This window comes from Mustela nigripes, chromosome 2, assembly GCF_022355385.1.
Source record: "Mustela nigripes isolate SB6536 chromosome 2, MUSNIG.SB6536, whole genome shotgun sequence".
Taxonomy (NCBI): Eukaryota; Metazoa; Chordata; class Mammalia; order Carnivora; family Mustelidae; genus Mustela; species Mustela nigripes.
This window is the reverse complement of record NC_081558.1, coordinates 6,779,640-6,800,065: the sequence shown is the minus strand read 5'-3', so window position 1 is coordinate 6,800,065 and position 20,426 is coordinate 6,779,640. Positions and strand designations below refer to the sequence as shown.

Sequence of the window (20,426 nt, the reverse complement as noted above, 5' to 3'; positions counted from 1 at the left end):
ACAATGGACTCTGAAAAACAACCTGAGAGTTTTGAAGAGGCAGGGAGGTGGGTGGTTGGGGGAGCCAGGTGGTGGGTATTAAGGAGGGCATGTATTGCATGGAGTTCTGGGTGTGGTGCAAAAACAACAAATACTGTTACGCTGAAAAGAAAAAAAAATAAAATATATTTTAAAAAAAAAGAATTCTAAAACATCTCAACACTCCCACCTCCTTCTCCACTCCTCTATACTCCTGTCATTTGGTCAGGTGGGCTCTCTAAAATTTCCTCTGCCATTGATGTACACATACATAAGCACAATTTCTTACCCATGCAATTTAATGGGTAAATACTGAAGTTTTCTTCACATCAGTGAATGAGAAATCAAACTCTGAGTTTGTCTTCTGGCCAAGCCTTGAGATCATCCACATTTTGAAAGTAGAGATCTCTGAGAACCCCTGAAGTATTTAAGCAAGTGATCAAGTCACCAGATAAGTATGTAAAAATAAACAATTATCTAATATAATAACATACATCACTAAACAGAAAAATTAAAACCTGAGTTGTGTCTCAAACAGCAAAAAACTTACATCTCCAATGTATAAATTCCAAACGCCAAACCAGGACTATAGAAAGAAAAATAGAAAGTTCTCCTTAGAGACATACATTTTAACTGAGACAAGAGAAATTCAACAAGATTTTTAAAAAGATTTTATTTATTTATTTGACAAACAGAGGTCACAAGTAGGCAGAGAGGCTGGCAGAGAGAGAGAAGGAAGCAGGCTCCCCATTGAGCCCAATGTGGGGCTCAATCCCAGGACCCTGCGATCATGACCTGAGTCAAAGGAAGAGGCTTCGGCCACTGAGCCACCCAGGCACCTTCAATAAGATTCTTGGTACAGAAAACCTAATTATCTGTAAATTACTTGTATAAGTCAGTGGCTGTACAGCTATAAAAGGCATATGTTGCTCTCTGTAGTTGAAAAGAATGCATCTGAATTTTATGATGAGATGTTATTTAGAAGTCAGAGATGAGGAATAGAAGTCAGCTTCTTCCTGAGAAGTAGAGGGGGTCTATATACTACCTGCCACCCAGTGCATTCACTTCTTTCCATACATTAATAATAGCAAGTCCTTAGAGATTGGGAGAACATGGACCAATTTCTAATTATGTGCCAAGTGCTTTGAGCCCTCAACTGTAAACAATCAGCCTGTGCTTTCTGGTCTTTTAGTTTTCAGTCCCAGGTCAGTGGGCTCCATATATGTGTCTCCTCCTCGCAGAGCTGTCTGCTTAAGGACGCCCATACTGGCATCTGTCTTCCTGCCAGTCCTAGAAACAAAGCCTCAGTCCTCACCCAGCTCCAGGCAGTGGAGAGGCAGCCAGCTCTGCAAGCCTCCATCCTCCTTCAGCAGAGACACAGTACAGACCAGTGAGTAGGAAGTACAGTGGGAGTGACTGAATGCAGGAGGGACAGGGAGAGAAAGCATTGTTCCCTTCTCAGCAGACCACGGGGATTGTTGGGATAGCCAGACAGGAGGGGACCAAAGCAAAGATTCAATGCCAAGCCCTATGAAGACCTAGTGTTGTTGGTTCTGGCAGGGACGCTAGCACTCTTATTTAGATTTCTATTTTTGTCTCTTGCTAGTTCTTTTTCTCCTGGGCATCTGCCCATCAGAACAGGAAATAGGTCCCTTTTAACTGTTCCCTAAGTCCTCCAAATGATCATGAAGGTGATGATGATGGTGAGAATGAACATGATGTCAGTAAACACAATGTTGCAAACCTTTAGCTTGGGACTGCATGTGCCAGACACAGATGAAATTTCTACTTAGTTTGCAAACTTTTATCTGCATTACCACCCCAGAAAGACAGCAACATGTATTATCATCATTTCAGAGTTAAGAATAGGAGCATAATATTTTTTTCACTTCCTGATTTTATTTATTTTTGCCTTCAAATCACCTTTTAAAAATTTTTTTTATTTAAATTCCAGCTAGGAGAAGAAAGGGAAAAAAAGAGGGGTGGGAATCAGAGTGGAGACAAACCATGAGGGACTAGATTCAAGGAACAACCTGAGAGTTTTTTTTGTTTTTTTTTTTTTATTTCTTCAGCATAATAGTATTCATTGTTTTTTACCACACCTGTCTCCATGCAATCCGTTCCCTCTCTAATAACCACCACCTGGTTCCCCCAACCTCTTACCCCCCCCACCACTTCAAACCCTTCAGATTGCTTTTCAGAGTCCATAGTCTCTCATGGTTTATCTCCCCTTCCAATTTCCCCCAACTCCTTTCTCCTAACTCCCCATGTTCTCCACCCCAATGTTTATAGCAGCAATGGCCACGGTTGCCAACCGTGGAAAGAACCAAGATGCCCTTCAACGGATAAATGGATAAGGAAGATGTGGTCCATATACACTATGGAGTATTATGCCTCCATCAGAAAAGATGAATACCCAACTTTTGTAGCAACATGGATGGGACTGGAAGAGATTATGCAGAGTGAAATAAGACAAGCAGAGAGAGTCAATTATCATATGGTTTCACTTATTTGTGGAGCGTAACAACCTGATTGTTTTAGAGGGGATGGGGGTGGCATTACGGAATAGCCAGGTGGTGGGTATTAAGGAGCGCATGTATTGCATGGAGCACTGGGTGTTATACGCAAACAAATCATGGAACATTACATCAAGACTACTGAAACACTGCAAGGTGTCTTACATAATAAAAATAAATTGCAATTAGTTAACATACATTGTACTGTTAGTTTCAGTTGTACAATATGTTGATTCAACATTTCCATTTGTCACCCAGTGCTCATCAGGATAAGTCCCTCCTTAATCCCTTCACTTATTTCACCCATCCTCTCACCCACCTCCCCTCTGGTATCCATGTTTGTTTTCTATAGTTAAGAGTCTGTTTCTTGGTTTTACTCTCTCTCTCTTTCCCCCGTCTTTTGCTAGTGTTTTTTTTTCCAGTGTCATTATAGCTTCTTTTTCTTTAATTTTTAATTTTTTATAAACATATAATATATTTTTATCCCCAGGGGTACAGGTCTGTGAATCGCCAGGTTTACACACTTCACAGCACTCACTATAGCACATACCCTCCCCAATGTCCATAATCCCACCCCCTTCTCCCAACCCCCCTCCCCCCAGGAACCCTCAGTTTGTTTTGTGAGATTAAGAGTCACTTATGGTTTGTGTCCCTCCCAATCCCATCTTGTTTCATTTATTCTTCTCCTATCCCCTTAATCCCCCATGTTGCATCACCACTTCCTCATATCAGGGAGATCATATGATAGTTGTCTTTCTCCATTTGACTTATTTCGCTAAGCATGATCCGCTCTAGTTCCATCCACGTTGTCGCAAATGGCAAGATTTCATTTCTTTTGATGGCTGCATAGTATTCCATTGTGAATATATACCACATCTTCTTTATCCATTCATCTGTTAATAGACATCTAGGTTTTTCCATAGTTTGGCTATTGTGGACATTGCTGCTATAAACATTTGGGTGCACGTGCCCCTTTGGATCACTACGTTTGTATCTTTAGGGTAAATACCCAGTAGTGCAATTGCTGGGTCATAGGGCAGTTCTATTTTCAACATTTTGAGGAACCTCCATGCTGTTTTCCAGAGTGTTTGCATTCCCACCAACAGTGTAGGAGTGTTCCCCTTTCTCCGCATCCTCGCTAGCATCTGTCATTTCTTGACTTGTTAATTTTAGCCATTCTGACTGGTGTGAGGTGATATCTCATTGTGGTTTTGATTTGTATTTCCCTGATGCCGAGTGATATGGAGCACTTTTTCATGTGTCTGTTGGCCATCTGGATGTCTTCTTTGCAGAAATGTCTGTTCATGTCTTCTGCCCATTTCTTGATTGGATTATTTGTTCTTTGGGGGTTGAGTTTGCTAAGTTCTTTATAGATTTTGGACACTAGTGTTTTGTTTCTTAAATTCCACATATGAATGAAATCATATGGTAGTAGCTAGTCTCTTTCTGATTGACTTCTTTTGCTTAGTATAATACTCTCTAGCTCCATTGCAAATCTCATTCCTTTGAAGGCTAGCTAGTATTCTATTGTATACATACAGAATATCTTCCTTATGCATTCATCAGTCGATGGACACTTGGGCTGTTTCCCAACAACACTGTTGTTGAAAATGCTTCAGTGAACATCAGGGTGCATGTATTCCTTTGAATCAGTATTTTTTTTAAAAAAATATTTTATTTATTTATTTGACAGAGAGAGAGAGAGAGAGAGTAAGAGAGGAAACTCAAGCCAGGGGAGTGGGAGAGAGAGAAGCAGGCTTCCTGCTAAAGGGGAAGCCTAAGGACTTGATCTCAGGGTTCAGAGATCATGATTGTGCAGAAGGCAGACGCATAACAATTGAGCCTCAGGTGCCCCAGGGATCAGTATTCTTTTGTCTTTTAAATACCCAGTAGTGCAGTTACTGGATCATAGGGTGGTTCTATTTTTAACTTTCTGAGGAACCTCCATACTCTTTTCCAGAGTGGCTGTACCAGTTTGCATTCCCGCCAACAGGACATGAATGTTCCTTTTTCTCCACATCCTCACCAACTCTTGTTTCTTGTATTGTTGATTTTAGCCACTCTGACAGGTATGAAGTAATATCTTATTATAGTTTTGATTTGCATTTCCCTGACGATGAGCAATGTTGGCCATCTATATGTCTTCTTTGGAAAATTATCTATTCATGTCTTCTGTTCATGTTTTAATTGGATTATTTGATTTTGGGGTATTTCATAAGTTTTTTGCATATTTTGATACTAACCCTTATCAGATATGGCATTTGTAAATATTGTCTCCCATTCCATAGTTGCCTTTTAGTGTTGCTGAATTCTTTCTTTGCTACACAGAAGCTTCATAAGTTTTATCAGATCCTGGCGTAGACAGGGGATGAATTCATGTTTGAATGCAGACAGCGAGACTGTTCACAGGCTACCCAGACAGTATTCTCCCCTGCCTATCCAATTCTCACCTCTCTTTCCTGTCACTCCAGGCAAACACCGCTGCTCCAAGTGCTTTTCCAGTTTGGCTGTTCATGCTAGAAGATACCAGAGAGCCATTAGTGTCACCTGCTACATCAACTGTAGAAAAGATGGCTGAGATGAAGGTAGAGATCATAAAGAGTCAGCTAATGACAATTTAGGGTAGCTCTTTTTCTTGCCTCAGCTCTCAGCTTGTGCTTCATATTACACTTTCTTCCCCGTCCTATAATTTAGGCCCTCTTGATCTCTAGGGAGATATGGGGTCAGGATATTAGATTCCATTCTTAGTCAAGAAATAAAAAACTGTGCCATGATTATATTAACAATTTTGGAAAAGACCTCTGGACTTCTGCTTAAACTCTTTAAAGTGCAGGGAAACAGAACAAAGTCAGTTCATACACCTCAGAGACCCACCACTTAATTCTGAATCTTATCTCCTCTACCTTCATCTATATGACACTGGGTGAGTTCTTAATGTCTTTGAGCCAGTTTATTCAACTGTAATGAGCAAGAATTAAGATGAGCACTGAACATGTGATTAAATATGGTATATGCATATAATAAGGATAAGTTAAGTTTTAGGTAATGTGGTTGTTATTGTCATTATCAAGGCTAAGCACCATCTATCCAACTAAAATATCCTGTGATTAGAAGTTTCAGTTTTCTCTAGATCCTGAAAGAACTTTTTTTTTTTGGTCCTTATGTAGGTAGATACTGAGTGTTTGGAGGGAAGCAACTGAATCACAGTCATTTCTGATTTCCCAGAGCTTATACTTTTCTTGGCACAGTGTAGGCTCCAAGAGCACCAGTGATCTCTGTTAAATATTGAATGGACCCTTCTTAGGTTCTCAGAAATGGGACAGAGATAGCATGGGTTCCATGCATTGGGTGCTTTGCTTGCTTCCAATGATGTTCCATAGATCTAGATGAAAAATAAAACAGTGCTTCTCTGTATCTATGCCACACATTTTCTAAGAGACCTATCATTTTCCACTTAACAGACTCTTCAGTTGAAAATTACTGGTGATTTCCATAAAGATGAAAAGAGGAAAAAAAGAGAAATGGAGGCAAACTTACTGCACCGGAGACACATTTAACCATTTCCACCCTCTCTTTTACTTTCTTCTTTCTTTTCTTTTTTTTTTTTTTTTTTAGAGAGGGAGAGGCAGTGGGGACCATTCTTGATCTCTCATACCTGAGATCACAACCTGAGCCAAAATCAAGAGTTGGACATTTAACCAATGGAGTCACCCAGGTGACCCAATTTCTATGCATACTTGAGTGAATCCTGGGACATGGTAGGCTTCTACCTGATAAATAATAAAGTAAAAGCAGAGAGAGTCAATTATCATATGGTTTCACTTATTTGTGGAGCATAACAAAAAGCATGGAGGACATGGGGAGTTAGAGAGGAGAAGGGAGTTGGGGTAAATTGGAAGGGGAGGTGAATCTTGAGAGACTATGGACTCTGAAAAACAATCTGAGGGGTTTGAAGTGGCGGGGGAGTGGGAGGTCGGGGTATCAGGTGTTGGGTATTATAGAGGGCACTGATTGTATGGAGCACTGGGTGTGGTGAAAAAATAATGAATACTGTTATGCTGAAAATAAATAAATTAATTAAAAAAAACTTTCTTAGGATTGAGTTTCACCAATAAACCCACCATTCCAGTAACAATGCCATTCTGATATACAAACCATGAATGAGTATTTATTGGGTTCAAACTTCTTTTAGATGCCACCCATATCTTGATATAGATGATGTTCTCCCTATTTCTAGATGGAGGATAATAGCATGGAGAAGTTGGGGTGTTGGCATATACTCCATGTTTAGTCTGATTCCCATCCCAGGGCTCTGTGCACTCCACCAGTGTAGAATAGTTGTTTTCTTTTCAAGTGTGCTTTAGTTCCAGATGAGCAAACAGAAACAGGACCAAGAATTCCTTCTCTTGGGATTCTGTGAGTTCACCTGTGATTAGGGAAATGGGATAACTGGTTCACCAGGGCCTTTACTACATGAATATTACAGATCATAAGATTTTCTATGAATAGTAATGCATTTTGCAGCCTATTTTGGAAATATGTATAAAAATATTATTCCTTATCCAAGATAGGTACTTTCCCATGTATTTATCATGTAAAGACCATTTGAACACAGACTTTGGGGACCATTCTGATTCTATACCTTGATAATAAAAGCATGATGTTGATTTTGTCTATACCTTCTATTAGAAAAACAACAGGATAATTAATAGTAAAATTGTACATATATTGATTTTTCACAATATTATCATCTTTTAAGTCTATATATTATAGAAATTCTCATATGTAATAAAGAGGTGGGCACAGGAATTTTATTAGGAATATTTTAATAAGGGACATCCAGATGGCTCAGTCAGTTATGTGTCCAACTCTTGATTTTGGCTCAGGTCATGATCTCAGAGTCCTTAGATGGAGCCCCTCATCAGGCTCTGTGCTCAGTGTGAAGCCAGCTTAAGGATCTCTATCTCCCTCTACCTCCTTCTGCTTGTACTCTATTTCTCTGTTTGTCTCAGAATAAATAAATAATTTTTTTTAAAAAAGGAATATTGTAATAAGAAATTAAGAAATAATAAAGTTCATCTGTCAGGTAATACTATGCCACTTTGGAAGTGCTTGAAATAGATGTACATACTCCACAGACACTTAAAACACATTGTTGTGGTGAGAACTCAGGAAACAATATGTATATTATTATAGTATTAAGTAAGTTTTTAAGAAAACTGTTTATGGATGCATAAATCAGTACTAATATTATGGAAACATTGAAAGGAAAATATATCTACCACATTCACCACAGTGTTTGTCTTAGGGCAGCTGAAATGCAGGGGAATGGGATCATGCAGGGAAAGCAAGAAAACTGTTTTTACTGGCAACAAATATGAGTTCTGAAGCCAAGTATAATTAGGCATTTCTATATTTGTATATTTGCATGCTTCTCTAACATTATTTGGCTCAATGTCTTCATAGTGGGTAAATATAGAAACAGGTAAATAGCTCAGACAGCAGTAAGGAAAGAGTTCTAAGAAGAGTTTACAATTGAGAAATGTTGCTGAAGGTACTGGGATGTACGCTGGGAAGCGCAAATTGCTTGAATCAAAATAGGTGCATTTAGCTGGGTGTCTCTATACTTGTTTTGTTTATTCAACACTCTCTTCTCTTTTGAGAGGTGTCCCACCTGCCTGGAACCACAGAATCTAACAGCTGTCTCAGAGTTCCTTCTCCTGGGCCTCTCAGATGATCCAGAACTGGAGCCCATTCTCTTTGGGCTCTTCTTGTCCATGTACCTGGTCACCTTGCTTGGGAACCTGCTCATCATCCTGGCTGTCAGCTCTGACTCCCACCTCCACATGCCCATGTACTTCTTCCTCTCCAACCTGTCCTTGGCTGATATTGGTTTCAGCACCACGACAATCCCCAAGATGCTGGTGAACATTCAAACGCACAGCAAGTCTATCACCTATGCAGGCTGCCTAACTCAGGTGTCCTTTTTTTTCCTGTTTGGGTGTTTGGACAACCTGCTCCTGGCTGTGATGGCCTATGACCGGTTTGTGGCCATTTGTCACCCACTGAACTATTCAGTTATCATGAACCCATGCTTCTGTAGCTTGTTGGTCCTGATGTCAGTTTTTGGCAGCCTTTTGGAATCTCAGATTCATTTTTTGATGGTGTCCCAACTCACCTTCTGCACAAATGTGGAAATTCATCATTTCTTTTGTGATGCACCACAACTCTTCCACCTTGCCTGCTCTGATATCTCCATCCACACCATACTAATGTATTTTATTGGTGCTATCTTTGGTGGTGTTCCCCTCTCAGGGATCTTTTGTTCTTATACACGAATTGTTTCCTCCATTCTGAGAATCCCATCCACAGGTGGGAAGTACAAAGCCTTTTCTACCTGTAGCTCCCACCTGTTGATTGTTTGCTTGTTTTATGGAACAGGCCTTGGAGTGTACCTCAGTTCATCTATCTCCCCCTCCCTCCAGAAGGGTGCAGTGGCCTCGGTGATGTACACTGTTGTCACCCCTATGCTGAACCCCTTCATCTACAGCCTGAGGAATAAGGACATCAAGAGGGCACTGTGGGGGATGATCAGCAGAATATTATAATATCAGCATTTGTCTTAGTCTTTCTGGGTTCATAGAACTGGAAAATGCAGAGGTGGGAGCCCAAGTGGGGCTTCATCCCAGGACCTGGAGATCATGACCTGAGCCAAAGGCAGAGTAAACAGTAAACAGCTGAGCCACCCCAGTGCTGCATGTTATTTTCCTTTTTTTTTCTTAGCAAAAATTAACTCCCTTATTATTATTATTATCTTTTATGAGCACTACAGCAATTTATTTAGCCATAAAGGAGCTTATATACATTCTTTTTTAATTTTTTATTAATTTTCAACATAACAGTATTCATTATTTTTTCACCACACCCAGTGCTCCATGCAATCCGTGCCCTCTATCATACCCACCATCTGGTACCCCAACCTCCCACCCTGTACCCCATCAAAACCCTCAGATTGTTTTTCAGAGTCCATAGTCTCTCATGATTCACCTCCCCTTCCAATTTACCCCAACTCCCTTCTCCTCTCTAACTCCCCATGTACATTCTTTTTTTTAAATTATTTATTTATTTATTTTTATTTTCAGCATAACAGTATTCCTTGTTTTTCCACCACACCCAGTGACCCAGTGCTCCATGCAATCCATGCCCTCTCTAATACCCACCACCTGGTTCCCCCAGCCTCCCCCCCCGCCACTTCAAAATCCTCAGATTGATTTTCAGAGTCCTTCCTTCTCTTCTCTAACTCCCCTTGTCCTCCATGCTATTTGTTATGCTCCACAAACAAGTGAAACCATATGAAAATTGACTCTGTCTGCTTGACTTATTTCACTCAGCATAATCTCTTCCAGTCCCGTCCATGTTGCTACAAAAGTTGGGTATTCATCCTTTCTGATGGAGGCACAATGCTCCATAGTGTATATGGACCACATCTTCCTTATCCATTTGTCCATTGAAGGGCATCTTGGTTCTTTCCACCATTTGGCGACTGTGGCCATTGCTGCTATAAACATTGGGGTACAGATGGCCCTTCTTTTTATGACATCTGTATCTTTGGGGTAAATTCCCAGGAGTGCAATGCAGGGTCATAGGGAAGTTCTACTTTTAATTTCTTGAGGAATCTCCATACTGTCCTCCAGAGAGGCTGCACCAAATTGCATTCCCACCAACAGTGTAAGAGGGTTCCCCTTTCTCCACATCCTCTCCAACACATGTTGTTTCCTGTCTTGCTAATTTTGGCCATTCTAACTGGTGTAAGGTGATATCTCAATGTGGTTTTAATTTGATCTCCCTGGTGGCTAGTGATGATGAACATTTTTTCATGTGTCTGATAGCCATTTGTATGTCTTGATTGGAGAAGTGTCTGTTCATATCTTCTGCCCATTTTTTGATATGTTTGCCTATTTCATGTGTGTTGAGTTTGAGGAGTTCATTATAGTTCCTGGATATCAACTCTATGGTCAATTAATCTTTGACAAAACAGGTAAAAATATACAGTGGAAACAAGACAGTCTCTTCAATAAATGGTGCTGAGAAAACTGGACAGCTGTTTGTAGAAGAATGAAGCTCGACCAATCTCTTACACCATACACAAAGATAAACTCAAAATGGATAAAAGGCCTTTGGAGACTTATCTTGAAATAAGTTGCTGTGGCTGATATTGAAGAGATTACTGCCTATGTTCTTCTCTAGGATTCTGATGGATTCCTGTCTCATGTTGAGGTCTTTCATCCATTTTGAGTTTATCTTTGTGTACTGTGTAAGAGAATGGTCGAGTATCATTCTTCTACATATAGCTGTCCAGTTTTCCCAGCACCATTTATTGAAGAGACTGTCTTTTTTCCACTGGATATTTTTTCTTGTTTTGTCAAGGATTATTTGCCCTTAGAGTTGAGGGTGCATATCTGGGCTCTCCACTATGTTCCACTGGTCTATGTGTTTGTTTTTAAGCCAGTGCCATGCTGTCTTGGTGATCACAGCTTTGTAATAAGGCTTGAAATCAGATAACGCAATGCCCCCAGTTTTATTTATTTTTATTTCTTTTCAGCGTAACTTTGATTCCACACCCCCACTCACCACCATTTGTTAGGAGGATCTAAATCCTACCTTAACGTCCAAAACATTTAATACATTTTTGTGCCTTAATGATCTTGATCATATTTCTTTTAAAGTAGGCTTCCCACCCACCATGGAGTCCAACATGGGGCTTGAACCCACAACCCTGAGATCAAGACCCAAGCTGAGATAAAGAATCAGATGCTCAACTAACTAGGCCTTTCAGAGTCCCATCTTGATCAGATTTCTGGGTGAATAGGATAACTATTGAATTTCCCTCTGAAGCTGAAATGAGACACTATTAATATTGAGTTTGAATAAACAGTTATCAAGTTTCCTGGAACTTCCCTAGGAAAACTGGGGTGTACAATTCCCAAGGAATAGATGGGAGAGTTACTACCAGAACAGAGGTGATCCTAATTTTCCTGATGATTGTCCTTCCTATTCCATCTAATTTCTCCCCAGTTATATCACTAGACACAAAAGCACAAATACTGTATATTTCCACGTATGTAAGAGGCCTATAGTAGTCAAAATCACAGAGACAGAGAGTAGAATGGTGGGAGCCAGAAGCTGGGGGATGGAGAAGGGACATTAGGGTTTAATGGGACAGTTTCAGTTTAATGGGACAGAAAAGTTCTAGAGATGGATGGTAGTGATGGTTGTGAATGTACTTACTACTACTGATCTATACACTGAAAATGGTTAAGGTGGCAAATTTTATGTAATATTTCCACAATTAAAAACAACAACAGGGGCACTTGGGTGACTCATTGTGTTAAAGCATCTGCCTTCAGCTGGGGTCATCATCCCAGGGTCCTGGGTTCTAGCCCCACATCAGGATCTCTGCTCAGATGGAAGCCTGCTTCCCTTCCTCTCTCTGTCTGCCTCTCTGTCTTCTTGTAATATTTGTCTGTCAAATAAATAAATAAAATCTTAAAAAGAACAACAGCAGAGATTATGCTGAGTGAAATAAATCAAGCAGAGAGAGTCAATTATTATATGGTTTCACTTATTTGTGTAGCATAACAAATAGCATGGAGGACATGGGGATATAGAGAGAAGGGAGTTGGGGGAAATTGGAAGGGGAGGTGAACCATGAGAGACTATGGACTCTGAAAAACAATCTGAGGGGTTTGAAGTGGCAGGGGGGTGGGAGGTTGGGGGAACCAGGTGGTGGGTATTAAAGAGGGCACAGATTGCATGGAACACTGGGTGTGGTGCAAAAATAATGAATACTGTTATGCTGAAAATAAATAAAAAATAAATTAAAAAAAACAATGAATACTGTTATGCTGAAAAGAAATAAAAAATAAATTTAAAAAAACAATGAATACTGTTATGCTGAAAAGAAATATAAAATTAAACAACAACAACAACAACAAAAACAACAAAGATCTCCTGTCAGAAATAAGGGACATCTTGCTTCAAATGTTGGGTGTTTCTCAGCCCTCTGCAATCAACCACTGTAGGGATCTGCCTTGGCAAGATCATGCCTCCTTCCTGGGGCAAACCACATCTGATAACTGTTTGATTTGGGGGCGGGGGTAAACATTTATACCCTTTGCCCTAATTCCAGCTAACTCTAAGACATCATCTTAACTCCAGGGCTCCCTGCTGAGTTTGGAGGTCTTTGATAGATTTCAGTTTGACTTGACTTTTTCCAGTGTTCTTCCTTGTTGTAAAGAATTTGCCAGACAACAAGATTGCCCTCCCCTCTCACAGCAGTCACCAGTTCAGGAGTCTCTAGGTCCACTCTCACATCAGACCAGTTGAATACAAATTTGGAAACTTTTTCACATTCGATGATTTGCTAGAATGATTCAAACTGAGAGGATTGCCTCAGATTTGATGACGAACTAGAATAGCTCATAGAACTCAAGAAGCAGTATACTATGATTGCAGTTTTATTACAGCAAAAAGATACAAATTAGATTCAGCCAAAGGGAGATATACACAATACAAGGTCTAGAACATCCCATATGTGAAGGCTTTTGTTGTCTTCTTTCCTTGGAGTTCAGACCCATTACCTTTTCCTGGGTCGATATCAGTGACAATACTCAAAGACTGTTACCAATCAGGTAGTTCATCTGAGTTCCAGTGTTCAAAATTTTTATTCAGGCTTTGCTATGTAGATATAATTATTTGAATTATGGTGTATATGGCTGAGCTCAATTTCCAGCCTCCTACCTAAGGCTGGGCTGATATCTCTTTCCCCAAAGCTCCAGCCTTTTCATCACATGGCTGGTCTCTTTGGCATGGCCAACACTCATCCTGAGCCATTTCATTAGCCTAAGCTATGAGTTGTGGTCTATGAGGCCCTCCATAAATAGTCAATCACTCCAGATCACTGGGAAATTTCAGGTGTTTAAAAGTTACCCCTGGGAGCTGGGACACTCTCTCTTTAGAGGAAGCCAAATTCCTAACTACACATCTGCCCTTGACCAGTTGTTGATTCCAGGAGCACTGCCTGGTAAACATCCTGTGTGCTAATTGTTTTCTAATTGTCTGCTTCACAAGGAACTCAGTGTGGAACACGTTGTTACTAATAACATTTATTTGAGAAAATTTAAAACCAGTTCCATGGTAGTTGAAATGGCCCATAATATTCTTTGAATTACAAACCCAACACTAAACTCAGGAATGGGTAATATAAATGAAAGAAGAGGAATGGGAGCATTCATTCATTCAGTGTCTCCCTGGGGGCAGTAGGGAAGCAGGCACCCACTGAAAAGCTGAAGGAGTCTAGAAACCCAAACTCAGAGTTGTTTGGAAATGCTCTCAATAAGCATATGGAGAAAAGTTCAACCTTGCTAATAACCAAATAAATAATTTATCCTTTAGTGTATATAGTCTGTTTGGACTTATAATGTGATCAGAGAAACTGAGATCCTGGATTTATGCTTTATGAGGGCAAAGATTTTTTTTCCCACTTCACTCCTGTGTTCTAGACACCTACTGCAGCCTTTACTGTAAAGGAACTAGCAAAAGTTATTGATAAAATGCACTATTTCATAATTCTCATGCAACTATTCTGATTAGGTACTTAAATTGGTACTGGATTGGAAATCCAAGCTGAGGTGTAGTAATAGGAAAGTAAAAGGAGGGGATGTGGAGAGTAGGAGTGAGGATAACAGAGCAGTCAACATAAGAGGTTAAGATACATTCAGAAAAGGGACTCACAAAGCAATTCTGAGCAAAGTCACTTATGAAGGATGGGTGTGAAACTTAATGTCACCAAGAGGCAGAATTTTTTTAGACCACTGCTGCTGTTCCTGTCAGTTAAAAAACCCAGGATAAGCATTCATATCACTGAACATAGATTGTTCTCTGCAAAACTGTTTGTAGAGCCCTCCTGATGTCCCTGTTCAATAGAGTGTAGACGATGGGGTTCAGCATTGGGGTAACCACAGTGTACATCACCGAGGCAATCATACCCCTCCAGGAAGATGCATCAGAACTGAGATACACACCAAGGCCTGTCCCATAGAATAAAGAAACCACAGACAGGTGAGATGCACCGATAGAAAATGCATTGTACTTCCCATTAGTTGATGGGATTCTCAGGATGGAGGAGGTGATTAGGGTATAGGAGAAAAGGATCCCAGAGAAGGGAATGACACCAAGAAGGCTAGTTACTATATATAGCAGGACATGATTGACCAATGTGTCTGGGCAGGCAAGTCTGAGAGCCTTAGCAAGTTCACAGTAAAAGAGTGGAATTACCCAGTTGATGCAGAAGGAAAGCTGTAGTATCAACAGACTCTGGGTCAGGGAGTATGACAAGCTGATGAACCAGGACATGAGAACCAGGAGGCCACAGAGCTGTGGGTTCATGATGACTGGGTAGTGCAAGGGATGGCAGATGGCCACAAGCCGGTCATAGCCCATCCCAGTGAGGAGAAAAGTGTCCATACCTCCAAAAACCATAAAGAAATACATCTGGGTGATGCAGCCTGCATAGCTGATGGATTTGCTCTGTGTTTGGATGTTCATCAGCATCTTAGGGACCATGGTGGAGAAGAAACTTATGTCAGCAAAGGACAAGTTGGAGAAGAAGAAGTACATGGGGGTGTGGAGGTGGGAGTCACAGCTGATGGCCAAGAAGATGAGCAGGTTCCCAAGTACGGTGACCAGGTCCATGGACAAGTACAGACCAAAGAGAAGGGGTTGAGGCACTGAGTCTTGGGAAAATCCCAGGAGTAAGAATTCTGAAGCACTTGTTTGATTTCTTGCTACCATGTTGCCAACTCATCAGCTAGATGATATAAGCAGGGAATGACTATGAAATAGGCACTAGATAGACTATAGAATCTCTCTATTATTTTTGTTTCTTGGAGTGAAGTGCTGTGCATAATAGCCGTAACATTACAAAGTTTAGGAAGCCTACATTCTGTTATTCATTCCATGCAACAGTTAATAATGTTGATCAACCCCTGTCCATTGGTCTCTGGGACACTCATTTATCCTATTTATCTAGAATCATCAAATCTAAAAGTTAAGAACACTGTTAGATTTTAGCAATAAAGTGGTCCAAAATCACTCTAAAACAAATGTGGAACATGAGGTCCAGTGAACCTCAGTAACTTAATCTATCCAACTTGTCTTGAACCCTATAAAGGGTCAGATAAATATGTCTCAGAGGTCAGAAAATTTGACAGTCTCTCAAATATTTGGATAGACTATTTCAGGATGAACAGCATGTAGGTTTACTCTTCAAGGAAAATGAAGAAAAAGAGAATGTTCTTACCAAGTAATAAACCACATGAACAAATTATTACTGCTTAGTGTACCAGGAGCCATCAACATACTGCAGGACCAGGGCCAGATGCTTCCTGGACATTATTATTGCTTGACAAAATATCTTTCATCTATGAAATTAAATATTGGTGAAAATGTCTAATGAAAACATAGGTGTCATGGTTTCAACCATTTCAGTACCATAAGTACCAAAAGATCAGTACCATCATAACCTGAGTACCATAAGATAAAACACTACTAAGGTCACTGAAAGACCCGCGGATCCCCTTACCCAAGAATCCAACACTGCCACTGGATGCAATCAGCAAGAGGTTCTTTATTGTTACGCAGGCGCCTGCGGGTGGTCAGCGCGCGCCTGCGGGTGGTCAGCAGCTCCTGCTAGCTGAGCACACCTGGCTGGGGTGGTGCAGGATTTTTATAGACAGGTACAAACAAGTTTTGGGTGGGGTGCAACTGATTGGTGGACAGTTTGAACTTTTGAAAAAGGCATACTTGGTGTTAGTGGATTGGCCCTGGAAGACCCCCTCGCACGAAGAGAAAGGCGGGAAGGGGAAACAAAGAGGGGAAGCTTGACCTTATTACTCAGCAGAAAGGCATCCTGTCTATGTGACCTATGTGACCATGCAGCCCCCTTGCCTACATGACCATGCCCCTGCTATTAGGAGAGGGTATCTTGTTCAAACAGGAGTTAAGTGTCATGCCCTAAAAGCCAAGCGGTTACAGAAAGGCAAAAGAGCAGTTAATTAGTTAACGATGGGGGGGGGGGTCTTTCAGTCACAAACAGAATTTTGAGTCATATCCTCAGTGGTGCTCTTCACTCGGTGGGTAGCTTCGTCAATGAAGTGTCTGCCTTTAGCTCAGTTCATGATCCCAGGAGTCTGGGATCAAGTCCAGCATCAGGCTCCTTGCTCAGCGGAGAACCTACTTCTCCATCTCCCTCTGCCTACAATTCCTCTGCTTGTGCTCTTGCTCTCTCTGTCAAATAAATAAACAAATAAAGTCTTAAAAAATTTTCCATAAGAAAAAGTTTTTTTTGTAACTGTGTAGTGGCAGATGTTAACTGGAATTATTTTGGTAATTCATCAAATATTACATGTGCTATATTATATATATATGTATATATATATATACATATATATATACACACACAAATATATATAATTTCTTAAAATTTATTTTTTTATTTATTTTCAGCATAGCAGTATTCATTATTTTTGCACCACACCCAGTGCTCCATGCAATCCGTGCCCTCTATAATACCCACCACCTGGTACCCCGACCTCCCACCCTCTGCCCCTTTAAAACCCTCAGATTGATTTTCAGAGTCCATAGTCTCTCATGGTTCACATCCCCTTCCAATTTCCCCCAACTCCCTTCTCCTCTCTAACTCCCCATGTCCTCCATGCTATTTTTTATGCTTCATTTAATTATTTGACAGAGAGATTGAGAGAGAGAGAGAGAGAGGGAGACTGAGCACAGGCAGGGGGAGCTCCAGAGGGAGAGGAAGAAGCAGACCCCCACCAAGCAGGGAGCCTGATGTGGGGCTCAATCCCAGGACCCTTGGGATCATGATCTGAGCTGAAGGCAGACATTTAACCAACTGAGCCACTCAGGCACCCCTATATGTGCAATATATTGAATCATTATGTTGCACACCAGAAACTAATATTATGATGCATGCCGATTTTATCTCAAAAAGAGAAAACTCACAAAAACCCCAAAGCAGATAGTGTTTCTGGAATGATAAAAATGATCACATCAGAGGCAAATTGATTAAGTAAGAATGAACAACTTTGTTCTGACCCTTGGTGGGATGAGCAGTTTGCAAGCATCTCTGCTGAGTTCTGGTGAGAGGATCATGACTCATCTTTAAATTATGACAGTTTGTAAAAGATTCCCTTGACCTCTAGTAAGTGTGGCTTACTTTCTTTCCTTCTGATCTGTTCTGTTGGGCAGTATATCAGAGAATGCACAGGAAATGCCCACAATTCTGGTTATTTCCTAGAGTATGTTGTGTGCATTAACATCATCAACTGGGTTAGAATCGAGGAAAACAATTTCATTTCCTATAGGCGCTGGATGGTGATTCAAATGGGTGATGGAAATGAGGAATAGCGTGCATCTTAAGAAGAGTTTCCCACACATCAGAAACATTTTATCTTAGAGCCAGAGGTTAGAAATTAAAAGTGGAGGATACAACCACTTGTCATTTATACTTTCCCCTTTCTTTTTTTTTTTTTTCATGTACCAAATACATATTTGTTTTCTGTTTCTTTTGTTTCTAGTGTCCAGAGCAAGAAGGGCAACTTTGGGATAGGCTAAGTGTTAGCTGTTGGGGATAAAAGGATTAATGATGTGGTTTTGTCCTGAGGAACCCCACCTCAGAGACATTAATGGATGCAGAAAACTAACATTGTGATACAGTGAGTTAAATGCTAAGATAAAGGCAGTCTGCAAAGTGAAGTACAGAAAGGATCCCCAAATTTAGCCTGAAGTGATGGAGTCAGTGGGGCATTCCTGGAGGGAGAGATCCCTGGGCAGGGCATGGAGTTGTCTAGGTTGATGATTGAGTCTGGGCTTATCTGGCAAAGAAGGCAGCAAGGGAAAAGGTCCATACAGAAAAAGCAGCATGGGACAGAGTGCTCTTAGCAATCTGCTGAAGCACAAGGTGGGACATGGGAACAGTGAAGAATGAGGTTGGAGATGCACAGGGACCACATCTCTGGGAACCTTGAAAAAAACAATGGATAAAGGATAGAGGCCATGTAGGACCTGTGACATGTAACATGATCCATATCACAATTTTCCCTGGTGCCTGGAGTTAAATATAGACTTAAGGCAGGCAAAACTAGGGCCAAAGGAAACAGGGTTATGAGTCATCCCATCATTAATATTGAAGGGACAAAGCCACTTGTTTTAGGAAGAGGAAGAATGGCCAGAAGAGGTGAATAAATTAGTCCAATGTCTTGTTAATGATTCCATGTCCTTACTTAGGAATGAGACCTGATTCCCTAGTGCAATCACATGAACTATGAGATAGGGACTTGCAGGTTTCAGTGTCTCGCAGAATGTTCCGAGAGCAAAAGCATAGAATGTCAAGGGGGGGACTGGATGTTGGATCATCCTGTGTGATTCTCTTTCCCCCTTATCCACCTGCATCTTTATATACTATAACCTTGGATACCAGAGAACATGGACTCTTCACTATTGAAAATCTCTATAAGAAACACAGATGAGGGGGAAGAAAGAAGTAGGACAGGTCCTTTTGAAGAAACGGGAGGTGTTCCCCAACAAATGAAGGTGGCAAAGAAGGATTCAGAAAGGATATGTCTAGGTTGAGTGAAGGTGGAAGCTCTGGAGTTTTGGAACCAGGTAGGAGAAAACAAATCGATACCTCATGGTAAAAGTCTGTTAGTACCTGGGGGCATCCATTGGTACACCTCCCACTGGTAACAGTGTCACTACACACTGTGGTAATGGAAAGTTCTATGGTATCCAAGAGTAGGTGCTCTGTCTCTTCCTCCTCATCCCTATAATTTCCATCAACCACCCATTGAGATAACATGGAACCAGAGTATAAACTCACTCACAACAGCAACTTTGAACAAGGAGTGTACCCATTCACCCTCCCATGCAACTGGCCATGAGAGCTCACTAGTGACTTCAGTTTAATAGGATTTTCATCCTGTTCAAGAATTCTAAAACATCTCAACACACACCTCCTTCTCCAATCCTCTATGCTCCTGTCACTTGGTCATTTGGGCTCTCTAAAAATTTCCTTTGTCTTTTATGTACACATACATAAGCACAATTTCTTACACACTCAATTTAATTGGGTAAAGACTGAAGTTTTCTTCACATCAGTGAATGAGAAATAAAACTCTGAGTTTGTCTTCAAGCCAAGCCTTGAGATGATCCACATTTTGAATGTAGAGATCTCTGAGAACCAATGCTTGAAGTATTTAAGCAAGGGATCAAGTCACAAGATAAATATGTAAAAATGAACAGTTGTCTGATATAATAACACACATAACTAAACAGAAAAATTGAAACCTGAGCTGTCTTTCAAAACAGCAAAAAACCCACATCTCCAATGCATAAATTCCAAACCCCAAACCAGGACTATAGAGAGAAAAACAGAACGTTCTCCTTAGAGACACATATTTTAATGAGAAAATAGAAATTCAATAAGATTCCTGGTATAGAAGACCTAATTATCTCTAAATTATTTGATTAAGTCAGTGACTGTACAGATATAAAAGTCATGTGTTGCTCTTTGTAGTTGAAAAAAAAAGGGTCTGAATTTTATGATGAGATAAGTAACTTGTAAGTCAGAAATGAGGAATAGAAGATAGCTTCTTCTGGAGAAGAGGAGGGGGTCTAGATACCACCCCCCCAACCCAGTGCATTCACTTCTCTCCATCAATTAATAATAGCCAAGTCCTTAGAGATTGGGAGAACATGGACCAATCTGGCTAATTATGTGCCAAGTGCTTTGAGCCCTCAACTGTAAACAATCAG

The 20,426-nt window shown here is 40.6% G+C and overlaps 2 protein-coding genes across 2 annotated transcripts; one reads left to right on the top strand and one right to left on the bottom strand.

The window, feature by feature from the left end:
* Positions 1 to 5,447: 5,447 nt before the first annotated feature.
* Positions 5,448 to 9,142, top strand: LOC132009614 (olfactory receptor 7E178-like). Its single transcript, XM_059387649.1, has 2 exons — positions 5,448 to 5,457; positions 8,136 to 9,142. Exons 1-2 carry the CDS (start codon positions 5,448 to 5,450, stop codon positions 9,140 to 9,142), a joined length of 1,017 nt encoding a protein of 338 aa, XP_059243632.1.
* Positions 9,143 to 14,453: 5,311 nt separating this feature from the next.
* Positions 14,454 to 15,386, bottom strand: LOC132009613 (olfactory receptor 7D4-like). The gene has a single exon (XM_059387648.1). The coding sequence runs from the start codon at positions 15,384 to 15,386 to the stop codon at positions 14,454 to 14,456; it is 933 nt and encodes a 310-aa protein (XP_059243631.1).
* Positions 15,387 to 20,426: the final 5,040 nt, after the last annotated feature.